General features: G+C 40.6%; 1 protein-coding gene across 1 annotated transcript in view; it reads right to left on the reverse strand.

Annotated features, from left to right (window-relative positions):
- LOC101832126 (cytochrome P450 3A9-like) overlaps positions 1–15,541 on the reverse strand; it is a 52,340-nt gene extending 36,799 nt beyond the window's left edge. The window contains exons 1-4 of the mRNA XM_040731212.1: positions 15,471–15,541; positions 13,253–13,346; positions 10,853–10,908; positions 10,182–10,281 (exon numbers count right to left, since the gene is read on the reverse strand). Coding sequence (XP_040587146.1) covers positions 10,182–10,281; positions 10,853–10,908; positions 13,253–13,346; positions 15,471–15,541 — 321 coding nt within the window. The remainder of the gene's footprint in view (positions 1–10,181; positions 10,282–10,852; positions 10,909–13,252; positions 13,347–15,470) is intronic.

Below are 15,541 nucleotides of genomic sequence, written 5' to 3' on the forward strand. Positions count from 1 at the left end.
AGTGAAAGTTTGACCTCTTCCTTCCCAATTTGTATCCCCTTGATCCCCCTTTGTTGTCGTATGGCAATAGCTAGAACTTCAAGTACCATGTTGAAAAGGTATGGAGAGAGTGAACAGCCTTGTTTTGTTCCTGATTTTAGAGGAATTGCGTTGAGTTTCTGTCCATTTAGTTTGATGTTGGCTGTTGGTTTACTGTATATAGCTTTTATTATGTTTAAGTATGTCCCTGTTATCCCAGATCTCTCCAAGACCTTTATCATGAAGGGGTGTTGGATTTTGTCAAAGGCTTTTTCAGCATCTAGTGAGATGATCATGTGATTTTTGTTTTTCTGCTTGTTTATATGGTGGATTACGTTGATGGATTTTCGTATGTTGAACCATCCCTGCATTCCTGGGATGAAACCTACTTGATCGTGGTGAATGATTGTTTTGACGTGTTCTTGGATCCGATTTGCCAGTATTTTATTGAGTATTTTTGCATCAATGTTCATGAGGGATATTGGTCTGAAGTTCTCTTTCTTAGTTGTATCTTTGTGTGGCTTGGGGATCAAGGTTATTGACGCCTCATAGAAAGAGTTTGGCAAAGACCCTTCTGCTTCTATTGTGTGGAACACTTTGAGAAGAATTGGTATAAGCTGTTCTTTGAATTTCTGGTAGAATTCTGCACTGAGGCCATCTGGACCTGGGCTTTTTTTGGTTGGGAGACTTTTGATGACAGCTTCTATTTCCATAGGGGTTATAGGTCTATTTAAATTGCTTATCTGTTCTTGATTTAGTTTTGGCAATTGATAGCTGTCCAGGAAGTCATCCATTTCCTTTAAATTTTCGAATTTTGTGGAGTACAGATTTTCAAAGTATGTCCTAATGATTCTCTGGATTTCCTCAGAGTCTGTTGTTATGTCCCCCTTTTCATTTCTAATTTTGTTAATTTGCGTGTTCACTCTCTGCTGTTTGGTAAGTTTGGACAAAGGTTTGTCTATCTTGTTGATATTCTCAAAGAACCAACTCTTCGTTGCGTTGCTTCTTTGTATTGTTTTCCTGGTTTCTACTTTATTGATTTCAGCCCTCAATTTGATTATTTCCTGGCGTCTACTCCTCCTGGGGGAGTGTGCTTCTTTGTGTTCTAGAGCTTTCAGCTGTGATGTTAATTCTCTGGTATAACTGTTCTCCTGTTTCTTCATGTGAGCATTTAGCGCTATGAACTTCCCCCGTAGCACTGCTTTCAAAGTGTCCCATAGGTTTGGGTATGTTGTGTCTTCATTCTCATTGAATTCGAGGAAGTCTTTAATTTCTTTTTTTATTTCCTCTTTGACCCAGGGATGGTGCAGTTGAGCATTATTCAATTTCCATGAGTTTGTAGGTTTTCTGCAATTTGTGTTGTTGTTGAATTCTAATTTTAAAGCATGGTGGTCTGATAAGATGCATGGAGTTATTCCAATTTTTTTGTAGCTGCTGAGGTTTGATATGTTGCCAAGTATGTGGTCGATTTTTGAGAAGGTTCCATGTGGTGGTGAGAAGAAGGTATATTCTTTTTTATGTGGATGAAATGTTCTATAGATATCTGATAATCCCAGTTGGGTCATTACTTCTATTAGCCCTTTTGCTTCTTTGTTGAGTTTCTGTTTGGTATTCCTGTCTAGTGGTGAGAGTGGTGTGTTGAAATCTCCCACTATAACTGTGTGGGGCTTTAGATGAGATTTAAGTTCTAATAATGTTTTTTTAACGAATGTGGATGCCTTTGTATTTGGGGCATAGATGTTCAGGATAGACACTTCCTCTTGGTGGGTTTCACCTGTGATGAGTATGTAATGACCTCCTTCATCTCTTTTGATTGATTTTATTTTAAAGTCTAGTTTGTTAGATATTAGGATTGCTACCCCGGCTTGTTTCTTGGGTCCATTCGATTGAAAAATTTTTTCCCAACCTTTAATTCTCAGGTAATGTCTGTCTTTAAGGGTGAGGTGTGTTTCCTGTATGCAGCAGAAGGAAGGGTTCTGTCTTCGAATCCAATCTGCTAGTCTGTGTCTTTTTATGGGTGAGTTAAGGCCATTAATATTGAGGGATATTAATGACCAATGATTGCTCATCCTTCTTCGATTTGCGATGGTTGTTGGTGGTGGAATTATGTGTGGAGTTTCACCCCTTTGTTCTTTTGGTTGTTGGTAGAGAGAGATTCTCTAATGCTTATGTTTTTCTGGTTGTAGTTAGCTTCCTTGGGTTGGAGTTTTCCTTCCAAAATTTTCTGTAGGGCTGGGTTATTGGACACATATTGCTTGAATCTAGTTTTGTCATGGAATATCTTGTTTTCTCCGTCTATAGTGATTGAGAGCTTTGCCGGGTATATTAGTCTGGGCTGGCATCCGTGGTCTCTTAGTGTAGGTAGAATATCTATCCAGGACCCTCTGGCTTTCAGCGTTTCCATGGAGAAATCAGGTGTAATTCTGATAGGTCTGCCTTTATATGTTACTTGACCCTTTTCCTTAGCTGCTCTTAATATTCTTTCTTTATTCTGTATGTTTGGGGTCTTAATTATTATGTGGCAAGGGGATTTTTTTTGTGGTCCACTCTATTTGGTGTTCTGTAGGCTTCTTGTACCTTCATTGGCATGTCTTTCTTAAGGTTGGGAAAGTTTTCTTCTACGATTTTGTTGAATATGCCTTCTGCCCCTTTGAGCTGGATTTCTTCTCCTTCTTCTATACCTATTATTCTTAGATTCGGTCTTTTCATGGTGTCCCATATTTCCTGGATGTTTTGTGTTAAGGATTTGTTGGATTTAAGGTTTTCTTTGGTTGATAAATCCATTTCTCCTAGCGTATCTTCAACACTTGAGATTCTCTCTTCCATCTCTTCTATTCTGTTGGTAATCCTTGTATTGGTTGTGTCTGTCTGTTTGTTCAGCTTTTCTATTTTCTGCCTTTCTTCAGATTGTGTTTTTTTTAATGACTCTATTTCAGTTTTCAACCCTTGCAGTGTTTGCATTGCTTCTTGCAATTTTCTGTTTATCTGTTCGTTCATTTGTTGCCTTTTATGAATTTTTTGGTGTGTTCTTTCTTCCATTTCTTGCATTTTTTGGTTTGTTTTTTGTTCCATTTCTCGCATTTTGTGCTTTGTTTCCTCTTCCATTTCCTGCCTTTTTTGGTTTGTTTCTTCTTCCATTTTTTTCATTTTTTGCTTTGTTTTTTCTACCATTTCTTGCATTTTTTGCTTTGTTTCTTCTTCCATTTTCTGCCTTTTTTGGTATGATTCTTCTTCCAATTCTTGCATTTTTTGCTTTGTTTTTTCTTCCATTTCTTGCATTTTTTGCTTCATCTCTTCTTCCATTTTCTGCCTTTTTTGGTTTGTTTTTTCTTCCAATTCTTGCATTTTTTGGTTTGTTTTTTCTTCCATTTCTTTGAGGGATTTTCCAATATCCTCTTTTAGGGCCTCTATCATTTTCATGAAAGTGCTTTTAAGGTCGTTCTCTTCTGCTTCGTCCGCATTGGAATGTTGGGGTCTTGCTGGTGTGGAGTCTCTAGAATCTGGCGGTGTCATATTTGTTTTTCTGTTGCTGACTGTGTTTTTGTATTGTCTCTTTCCCATCTCTTCTTCTAGTGGGTGCAGAAAGAGCCCCTTACTGGTCTGGGGAACAGAGTTCCCTTTTAGTGGGTGCTAGCAAGTCCAATAATCTGGTGGTTTTTCTATTCCTTGTCTGAATGCTGGTCCCGTGGGTGGAGAAGAAGAACAGGAATCTGGGGCACTTATCCTCTTACCTGGTCCCCTGGACCCTATGCTGGGTCCTGTTGTACTTGATCCAGAACAGCTACTCCCCTGGTCTCCCTGGGTCCTCTGGTTTCCTGGTCTCGTTGGTGGGAGAGAAGACCTGGGGTCTGGGTGCTTGGCTCCCGCCGGGATTGGGAGCTCTGTGCAGGTCCCAGGCGATCTGCAGGCACTGGAGCACAGGCCGGGAAGCCGGCCTGTTTACCTGATGCTGCTGGAAGAACTGCCGCTTCCCTGGACTCCCAGCCTCCTCTCCTTTCCTGGTCTCGTTGGTGTGAGCGAAGATCCGGAGTCTGGGGTGCTTGGCTCCCGCCAGGATTGGGAGCTCTGTGCAGGTCCCAGGCGATCTGCAGGCACTGGAGCACAGGCCGGGAAGCCGGCCTGTTTACCTGATGCTGCTGGAAGAACTGCCGCTTCCCTGGACTCCCAGCCTCCTCTCCTTTCCTGGTCTCGTTGGTGTGAGCGAAGATCCGGAGTCTGGGGTGCTTGGCTCCCGCCAGGATTGGGAGCTCTGTGCAGGTCCCAGGCGATCTGCAGGCACTGGAGCACAGGCCGGGAAGCCGGCCTGTTTACCTGATGCTGCTGGAAGAACCGCCGCTTCCCTGGACTCCCCTGGTCTAGCTTCTTAGACACTCAGTATGCATATGCTGCACAGACACACATGCAGGCAAAACACCCATATGCATAAAATAAAACAAAAAATAACAAAGACGATGAAATAATTTATGCATGAATCTAACAAAAATACACTATGCTGGAAGCTGTAAAAAGAAATCAAACAAAATTTGAAGGAATGGAGAAGCATATCATATTTTTGGATCAGATGTCTCTGCCAGGTCCATGGCTTACCAGGTAAGAGAACTTTTTTCTCAAGCATGAGGACCCAAGTTTGAATCCCCATTAGAAAAAGTTGGGGTTTCCGACATCCTCCCCCTTCTAGTGCCTGGGGACTGTCACTGAGTCTCCCCTCCTGGCGGGAGCCAACACACACCCAGCATCCTGGTCTCCTTCTCCAGCCACAGGACTAGGATCAGGAAGAAGAGAACTATCAGAGTATTGGACTTGCTTATACCCACCAAAAGGGAACTCTGGTCCCCTGCCCACCAGGCAAGGAAGAGGCTCTTTTTGCACCCACTGAAAGAAGGGATGGGAAGGAGATAATAAAAAACACACTCAGCAACAGAAAAACAAATATAATACTACCAGAGTTTAGAGACTCTCCATCAGCAAGACTTGAACATATCAATGCAAATGAAGCAGAAGAGAATGACCTTAAAAACAACTTCATGGAATTGATAGAGGACCTCAAAGAAGATATGGGAAAATCCCTTAAAGAAATGGAAGAAAAAACAAACCAAAATGCAAGAAATGGAAGAAAAAATGAACCAAGAAATGCAAAAAATTCAAGAAATGGAGGAAAAGACAAAGCAAAAAATAGCAAGAAACAATTCAAACTGCAAGGGTTGAAAGCTGAAATAGCGACAATAAAAAACACAGTCTGAAGGAATGCTGGAAATAGAAAAGCTGGGCAAACCATCAGGTACTACAGATGTAAGCATAACCAACAGAATACAAGAGATGGAAAAGAGAATCTCAGGTGTTGAAGCTATACTAGGAGAAATAGAGTGATCGACCAAAGAAAATCTTAAGTCCAACGAATCCCTAACACAAAATATCCAGGAAATATTGGGATACTGTGAAAAGACCAAACCTAAGAATAATATGTAGAGGAGTCTTCAGTCCTCTCCAGCCCCTGCCCTATGCTTGAGGTGAGTGGGGGCTCTATTCTGGGCCTCAACTCCCAAAATCCCCCTGCTTCCATCTCCCTGGGCCTGCTCCATACCTAGAGTGGACCTGTCCTGCCAGATAGGACCATCCTGAGTCTGGCCACACCTCAGTCTACAGTCCCCTCCAGCACCCTCCCGGAGCTCGAGTCTTTAGTCCCCTTCAGAGCCGATGTCCTGTGCTTGAGAACGTCTCATTCCCACCTGCACCCACTGTGAGACCCATCTGAGTATTGGACCTGCTTGAATGCCCTGGAAGAGAACCTTAGACCCAAACCCAACAGGAGAGGAAGACACCCCATGAGCTCCCACTGAAAGAATGGATGGGAAGATGACAATATAAAAACACAGTCAACAATAGAAAAACCAGCATGGCACCACCAGAGTCTAGAGACTCTACACCAGCAAGACCTGAACATCCCAACACAAATGAAACAGAAAAGAAAGACCTTCAAAACAACCTCATGAAAATGATAGTGGCCCTCAAAGATGTTATGAGAAAATCCCTTAAAGAAATGGAAGAAAAAAAAACAAAAGAATGCAAGAAATCAACAAATCTCTTAAAGAAAGCAAGGAAAGCTAAGAAAAAAGAAACAGATGAAGGAAACAATTCAAACTGAAATGGAGACAATAAAAAAACCACAAACTGAGGTAATGCTGGAAATAGAAAAGCTGAGATGCAAGCATAATAAACAGGGTACAAGAGATGGAAGACAGACTCTCAGGTGCTGAAAATAAACTAGAGGAAGGAGATTCATTGACAATAAGTCTTAAATCCAACAAATCTTTAACACAAAATATCCAGTAAATGTGGGACACCGTGAAAAGACCAAACCTAAGAATAATAGGCATAGAAGAAGGTGAATAAACCCATTTCAATGGTGCAGAAAACATAGTCAACAAAATCACCGAAGAAAACTTTCCCAACTTGAAGAAGGAGATGCCTCTGAAAGTACAAGAAGCTTACCTAACACCAAATAGACTGAATAACAACAAAAAAGACCCTCCCTTGCCACATAATAATCAAAACACCAAACATACAGAATAAAGAAAGAATATTAAGAGCAGCAAAGGATAAAGGCCAAGTAACATACAAAGGTAAACCTATCAGAATTACACTCGACTTCTCCATGGAAACTCTGAAAGCCAGAAGGTCCTGGACAGATGTTCTACAAACACTAAGAGACCACAGATCCCAGCCCAGACTATTTCTAGCAAAACTCTCGATCACTATAGATGGAGAAAACAAGATATTCCATTGCAAAACCAGATTTACACAATACATATTCACAAATTCAGCCCTACAGAAAGTTCTGGAAAGAAAACTCCAACCCAAGGAAGTTAATTACACTCACAATAACATGGGAAATAGATAATCTTACTTTACCAGGAATCAGAAATAGGGGAAAAACTCACACACAATACCACTATCAAAAACGGATCCAAAGCAAACAAGAATCAACAATCAATGGTCACTAATATCTCTGAGTATCAATGGTCTTAACTCACCTATAAAAAGACATAGGTTAACAGAATGGATACAAAGACAGAATCCATCTTTCTGCTGCATACAAGAAACACACCTGAATTTCAAAGACAGATGTTATCTCAAGGTTAAAGGTTAGGAAAATATTTTCCAATCAAATGTATGTAATAAGCAAGCATGTGTAGCTATCCTAATATCTAACAAAATAGACTTCAAACTAAATTAATCAAAAGAGATGAAGAAGGTCATTTCATATTCATCATAGGAAAAATCCATTAGGATGAAATCTCAATTCAGAACACACATGCCCCAAATACAAAGGCATCCCCATTCGTAAAAGAAACAGTACTAGAACTCAAATCACACATTAAACCCCACACACTTATAGGGGGAGACTTCAACACCCTACTCTCACCACTGGACAGGTTCACCAGACAGAAACTTAACAAAGAAACAATGGCAGTAACAGAAGTTATGACCCAATTTGGTTTAACAGACATCTATAGGACATTCCATCTGAACAAAAAAGAATATGCCTTCTTCTCAGCACCACACGGAACCTTCTCTAAATTCGACAACATACTTAGCAATAAAGCAAACCTCAACAGATGCAAAAAAATTGGAATAACGCCCTGTATCCTGTTGGGCCACCATGGCTTAAAATTAGAATTCAGCATCAACACAAATTGCAGAAACCCTACAAACTCATGGAAATTGAACAGTGCTCAATTGCATCACCCCGGGTAAAGGAAAAATAAAGAAATAAATCAAAGACTTCCCAGAATTCAATGAAAATGAAGGTACAGCATACCTACACCTATGGGACACTTTGAAAGCAGTTCTAAGAGGAAAGTTCACAGCACTAAGTGCCCACGTGAAGAAACTGGAGAATTATCAAACTAGAGCATTAACAGAACGCCTGAACGTTCTAGAACAAAAAGAAGCAAAGTCACCCCCAGGAGGCATAGACACCAGAAAATAATCAAATAGAGGGCTGAATTCAATAAAGTAGAAGCAAAGAAAACAATACAAAGAATCAATGAAACAAAGAGTCGGTTCTTTGAGAAAATCAACAATATAAACAAATCATTATCCAGCCTAACCAAAAGAGAGAGATAGAACATGCTAATTAACAAAATCAGAGATGAAAAGGGGGATACAACAATGGACACTGAGGAATTTCAGAGAATCATCAGGTCATACTTTGAAAACCTGTACTCCACAAAATTAGAAAATTTAAAGGAAATGGACATTTTTCTGGATAGATATCAATTGCTAAAATTAAATCAAGAACAGATAAGCAATTTAAATAGACCTATAACCTCTAAGGAAACTGAAGCAGTCATCAAAATTCTTCCAATCAAAAATAAGCCCAGATCCAGAAGGCCTCAGTACAGAATTCCACCAGACATTCAAAGAACAGCTTATACCAATTCTCCCCAAAGTATTCCACACAATAGAAGCAGAAGGGTCTTTGCCAAACTCTTTTTACCAGGCTTCAATAACCTTGATACCCAAGGCATACAAAGACACAACTAAGTAAGATAACTTCAGACCAATATCCCTCATGAACACTGATGCAAAAATACTCAATAAAATACTGGCAAATCGAATCCAAGAACACATCAGAAAAATCATTCACCATGATCAAGTAGGTTTCATACCAGGGATTCAGGGATGGTTCAATATACGTAAGTCTATTATTGTAATCCACCATGTAAACGAACTACAAAAGAAAAACCACATGATCATCTCATTTGATGCTGAAAAAGTCTTTGACAAAATCAACACCCCTTCATGATAAAGTTCTTGGAGAGATCCAGGATAACAGGAACATACGTAAACATAATAAAAGCTATATACAGCAAACCAACAGGCAACATGAAAAAGAATGGAGAGAAACTCAAGGCAATTCCTCTAAAATCAGGAACAAGACAAGGCTCTCCACACCTCTTCAATATTGTACTTGAAGTTCTAGCTAGAGCAATAAGACAACAATAGGAGACCAAAGGGATACAAATTGGAAAGGAAGAGGTCAAACTTTCACTATTTGCAGTTGATACGATAATTTACATAAGTTACCCAAAAAACTCTACTAGGGAGCTCCTACAATTGATAAATACCTTCAACAAAGTTTATAAAATACAAAGTTTATATGATAAGAAATGTCATGAGAAAACACATTATTTTGCATAATATATATGCTAATAAGGAAGAAAATAATCATAGATTCCTATTAAGAAAAAAAACCAAGCTACACAAGGCCACTCTATCAGACTAGCAAGCGGAAGCCTTATCAGCATGGAAGGAAGAGTTTGTCTTGACTGTTGGTTGTTATAGATAGGTACACATGTGTTAATTTAGTATGGAATTACACATGTGCACACGTGTGCACACACGCGTGCGTGCGCACACACACCCACACACTAAGGACACATAAAATAGATGATAACTGAATAATATGTATCAATTCTATCAATTTTCTGTCACAGAAACATACTAAATTTACCCTTATTACAGATATTACCATGGGAAAAATTTGAAGAAGGGTAGATAGAACCTCCTTGTCCATTTTTGCTCAATTCCCTATGAAGTTAGAATCACTTCATGATATAACCTAATGCATAAACATGGCACCAGGGAGATGGCTCAGTGGGTAAGAATATTTGCTTGGTAAGTAAAAAATCCCAATCATCAACTTTAAAAGCTGGGCGTGGCCATGCATGCCTGTATCCCCTGTTGTGTGAGGGGCAGAGACAGGAAAATGTCAGGGCTTCTGGCTGCTGGCTTAACTCCAAGTTCAGTGAGAGACTTCATCTTAACGGGATGAGAGAGTGAAAGGATAGGGCATCTGTCATTTTCCTTTGTCTTCCTTCTTCCTTGCATGTGTTGGTCAGGGACATCTACACACATGTGTGAACACACTACACATTCACTACCACCACCACCACCACCACCACCACCACCACTACTACTACTACTACTACTACTACTACTACTACTACTACTACACACACACACAAACACAGAGAGAGAGAGAGAGAGAGAGACAGAGAGAGAGAAAGAGAGAGAGGAGAGTAATATACACCAAAAGAGCTAACAAATGTGTAAACATATGAATAGATGTTGAAATAACTTAAAAAATGGATGCCTACCCGACGGTTTGTGAAGGTAGAGTAGCATTCCTTCACCAGCACTGTTTTGATCATGTCTGGGTCCATGATAGCCAACACAGGCTGTCGACCCTCATAAAACCTGTGTTGGCAAAGCAGAGAGGATTCAACCAACTAGCTGGGTTCTGTTGCTGGCATGCCCAGAACCCAGATACTGATTCAGATGTCACAAAATCCATAATACAAATTGCACAATACACAGTTGTATGAACTACTGGTTCCAGTAAGGCATTCAGATCACATACCACAGGAGCCTCATGAAGCTAAGTAGAATGTAGCTCATGTGGGGGGCCGGGGACAGGAGCAAAGACAAAATAGTTCTACAAAGAGATCACAATTAGACATAAATGGGAATATTTATTAAATCTGGGTGGTGTATACATGAATACTGAATTAAATAGTCAGACACTGGGTAGATAATCAAGTGATCCATCCCTGGTCTTGAAAGTCTAAGAGAAAAGTTAAAATGCAACTTTATCAGACTAACTCAGTCTGTGAACTATGGTACCCAGAGGCATATGGGACTCGTGTACTAAAAGCCGCTATAATTCTTAGAATCATAATTTCAACTCAAGATGCTATGGGATATGGTTGTGTCTATACATTGAGACATGCCGTCATTTCAAGTAAGCCAAAGGAAGTTTCTAGAATACTTACCCCATATTTTCCCATATTTTTTATGGCATTGTCTGTCAAACTCCCAAAATCCCTGGGAAGAGAAAGAAAATAAAAATACATTATCATTATTTTTATGTCTTGTGTGTAGAACTGAGGACCACTTCTGGGAGTCAATTCTCTCCTTCCACCACGTGGAGTCTAAGGACCAAACTCAGGTGGTTATGATTGGTGACAGACACACTTACCAACTGAGCTATCTTGCTGCCCTGACTACTAATTTAGGTAGACTGTGCTTATCTCTCATTGGGACTATCTATAACTAAATGACTAGAATCATACTAAGTCAGGCTAACTATCCATCACTGGCAAGAAGAATGCTTTTGTTTCTAGGTGTATGGGTGAGAGGGAGAGAGAATACAGGACATATTTGAAATGGGGGCCTTGTAATCGTTCAGACTCCCCCAACATTGTTCACTAATGGCCACTTACTCTCTTCTATGAGTAACAGTGAATACCATGTCTCTCTAAAGTGTTTTTGCTTCCCCACATGTCATCCCTAAATGCTCAAGGACTCCAAGTTATTCCTTTCTTAGGTACCAGAGGAAACAGAACTTAAGTGAAACAGACAGTCCTAGGGACAGGCGTCATCATATATCTCCATATTTAGAGTCTCCTTCATTTATCTCATGAGCTGTCCCTTGAATACCACGGAAATTAGGTACTGAAAAAACCCCAGACCTCTTCTGATCTAGAGAGTGGGTGAGTCTCAGGCGCATTCCTGAGTGAGAAAACAAGCAGGGGAAGAAAGAGAGAACTGGCTTCTCAGGGTCCCCACTGAATGACAGACAGACAGGAGCTACAACTACAGGAAACATTGCTAAGTAAGCAATTTCTATGACTTTTTACTTCCTGTTCTACTTCTTAAAAATTATCAGCTTGAAAGAGCCCATAATATGATAATGGAGTCTCCAGTTCTCCACTGAGAGATTTCTAAGATCAGATTGGCCTGTGCAGTCAACGCCTGTGGGGGCTTACCTCTATGGTTAATCAATATGAGACTATAGTCGGAGTTTCTGTCCTGCCTGGTCCCTCAGCCATTCGGTTCCAAATAAACACACAGAGGCTTATATTAATTATAAACTACTAGCTCAGACTTTTTATTGACTAGCTCTCTCTTAATTATTAACCCATTTCTATTAATCTTTGCATCCCCATGTTGTCTTGGCTTACTGGTGATGCCCAGCCCTCTTGCTCCCTCGGCAGCTACATGGCATCTCTCTCTGGAGACTGCTTCTCTGCCCTTCCTCTTCCCAGAATCTCATCTGGTAGCCCCACCTATACGTCCTTTCTGACTACTGGCCAATCAGCATTTATTCATCAACAAATAAGAGAAACATATATTCACAACATACAGAAGGATATCCCCCATCAACAGACCCGGCTCACTATCCCCTGGGCAGATGGTTCTGGGCTGTATAAGAAAGACACCTAACAGGAGCCCAAGGGAGTCAGGAAGCAGCATTCTTCCATGGTTTCTGACTCAGGTTCCTGACCTCACATCTGTCAATGATGAATCCCAACCAGTAAGATGAAAGAAAACCTTTCCCTCCCTAATTTGCAGTGCTCACAATGTTTTATTTTGAACATTTATTCATGTTTTATGTATATGGGTGTTTTGCTTGCATGTATGTATGTACATTGTGTGCACACCTTGCATCTGAGGATGCAAGAAGAAGGTGTCAGAGCCCCTGGAATTGAAGTTGCAGATGTTGCCATGTGGCACATGGGTGCTGGGAACCAAACTCAGGTTCTCCGAAAGAGCAGGTGTTCTAAACCACCTAGTCACATCCTTTGCTCAGCGTAGGTAATCCAAGCAACAGAAAGGAAACTAGAACAATTTATAAACTGAAAAGCAAAACTAAGCAAAAATCTATGAAGTTTCAGTTGTGAAATTTTCAGCTATGGAAACAAAAGTGGTCAGTGAGATGGCTCAGTATGTAACGGCACCTGCCACCCAGGTTTGTTGGGTGTGATCCCAAGTGCCGGGTGTGGAAGTAGAGAGAGGACTCCCATAGCAATTCACTGACCTTCATGTACACACCATCACCTCTCTCTCTCTCTTCTCCAAACAAACAAACAAACAAACAAATATAAATTAAGAAGATTCCAGGGGCACTACTGTCTCTTGCTAGAATACGTACTGGAAAAAAGGGCAAAAGTTCTTTTGAGACCCACAAATCTGAACAAGTCCTCAACATGAGAACAGATACACCAGAGGTCTGAGCTGATTAGTTGCACCAAAAGCTCCAAAGCTCCAAAGACAACAGTAATAATACCTGAGAACTTTAAGCCAAGACCTACCCTTTCTAATTGAAGGAATTAAACCAGTTTTGACAACCACAATAAGCCAAGTAGAGTCCTCAATCAACACTTACGTTTTGGTATGCAAGAATATTTCCCATGAAAGGTAGTGATTTGGGTCCTGAAATTCCCAAATTCTTAAAGGTTCCATGTGTACAGGTTCCATATCTATAAAGTGAGAGATAAATTCTTAGAGATGTCCACTGTGTGTTACGTGGGCTCACCAGTTACAGACACAGGAACTGTAGCATTCAAGCTGGAGTGGAAGGTGACAAGTAAGCAATAAATAACAACAAGAACTTCAACAGTAGCAACTAATTTTCATCTTCATTTTTATCTTCACATTACCTGAGAGACTCCCCAAACCCACAAAGCAGATGAATTGTTTTGGCTCTAAGTCCTAAAGTGAATTATTTACAAACGTCCCCAACCATCACTGTTAATGTGCGATTCAGGCCAGAATGCTTCTACATAATTTCATTTGCTTGTGTCATCTAGGGAACTGGTTGGACGCCAGTGGGTCTGCCCTTCTAGTGATCTTCAGTGGTTTTCAATCTTCCTAATGCTGCGACCCTTTAATACATTTCTTTATGCTGTGGTCACCCCAAGTTATCTCATCCTACTTTGTAATGTTAGACTCTTAATATAAGTATCTGATATGCAGCATATCTGATATGTGATCACTGTGAGTGGGTCCTTTGACTCCCAAAGGTTCATGACCTACAGGTTGAGAACCACTGTTCTAACCCATACCTGGACAGAGTTTATGTCATCACTTGTCCATTCTCTTCCTTATCCACCTACACTGAGAAATTCACATGACCCAATGGACAGGCACAGCATTAACTATTGAACTGAAAAAACCCTGCTAAATTTATTTCAAAGCATACATATAATCTATCCCACATATTTGCTTATGTATTAGGCTTAAATTCCTGACACTTAGAAACAGATAAAGTCATTTTACCTAATCTGTGTTACAAAACTGAGAGTAACAGCTGCACTTTAATCTTCTGAAAGAATGTTGCTGGTGATATAGAAGTTCTAGGATCAAATACAATGCAATGAAACCTTTTTCAATTAATTGTAAAACATGATCAGATGGGGAAAATGTCACAATATCTGAAATACTTTTCTTCAACGAATAAAACCATGCTTGAAATTCTATTTCTATTCGATTGAGAAAATAGAAATCTTCACATTGCAATGAGTGTTTGTCCTTTATTAATGTTAAATGGTGATAGAAGTCAAATGTGTTGTGTTTGGTGAGGGGGAGCATCTAGTATTCATGGACTCATAGGTGTACACACACACACACACACACACACACACACAGAGAGAGAGAGAGAGAGAGAGAGAGAGAGAGAGAGAGAGCGCCAGTAGAATGAGCTGTTTGTGATGGTCACAGTCACATTTGTTATCCTGGAACTCAGGATAACCTCTCTTCACTTGTACCCTTATGAAGGCATCCCAACACAGAAAGGAAGTACTGAGATTGATGTTTTGAATGATGTTCTCAGTAGAACTTAGAGAAAAGTACTTAACATCCTAATTCATTCAGAGTGTCTGCTGTTTGAGGAGGCCAGTAGATCTCATAGCCAGGGAGGAGTAACTCCTTATGCTATGGACTTGGAGGGAAATGGCAACAGGAAAGAATCACAGTCAGGTCTTCTTTGCTTTGAAGATTAACAAATAATTCTGCATGTTATACACAAGGACTGATCTTGGGGTGTGCAAGAGCTGAGCAGAGATCTCCAGGGATGAGCTTACCATGCAGCTTGGGGTATACTAAGGGCGTTGTATAAACAGTCCTTGAGGTGAGACAAGGAAGCAGAAACTAGCCATGTGTATATGGGGTGATACATCTCCCACATAAGAGGACACAGGCGAAGATGACAGAAATCTCTTTCCATCTCCACAACCCTGAGACCTTGTGGAAGAGGCCCCCCAATATACACAGTGACCAGTTATTTGTAATCTGCTTCTGCTGAGCTCTGGTTGGCTAACCCGGGGGGGGGAACTGAGCCTCAGTCAGAGGATACCCCAAGTCTAAATGAGGTCACCCAATCCTCCTATACATAGAAAGAGGAAGTTGGTAGATGAGGAATGCTATTTATCCCTTTGGAGGGATCTACATAAGACCAGCAACACCTTGCATCGTAGCATCCTACACTTAAGCAACATCCCCTTCATTTTCTCATTGGATGTTTCCAAACGATTAGAGGAAAAGTCATCCAATTCACATCCCCAAGTCCTGGTCACTGAGGAGAGGAGTCTGGGTAGTTTACTCACAGGTAGAGGAGCACCAGGCCGGTAGCCAGGAGCACCCAGGTCTCCATGGGAAAGTTTAGAACCAGGTCCAT

Source organism: Mesocricetus auratus, unplaced genomic scaffold (genome assembly GCF_017639785.1).
Source record: "Mesocricetus auratus isolate SY011 unplaced genomic scaffold, BCM_Maur_2.0 Super-Scaffold_100025, whole genome shotgun sequence".
Classification (NCBI taxonomy): Eukaryota; Metazoa; Chordata; class Mammalia; order Rodentia; family Cricetidae; genus Mesocricetus; species Mesocricetus auratus.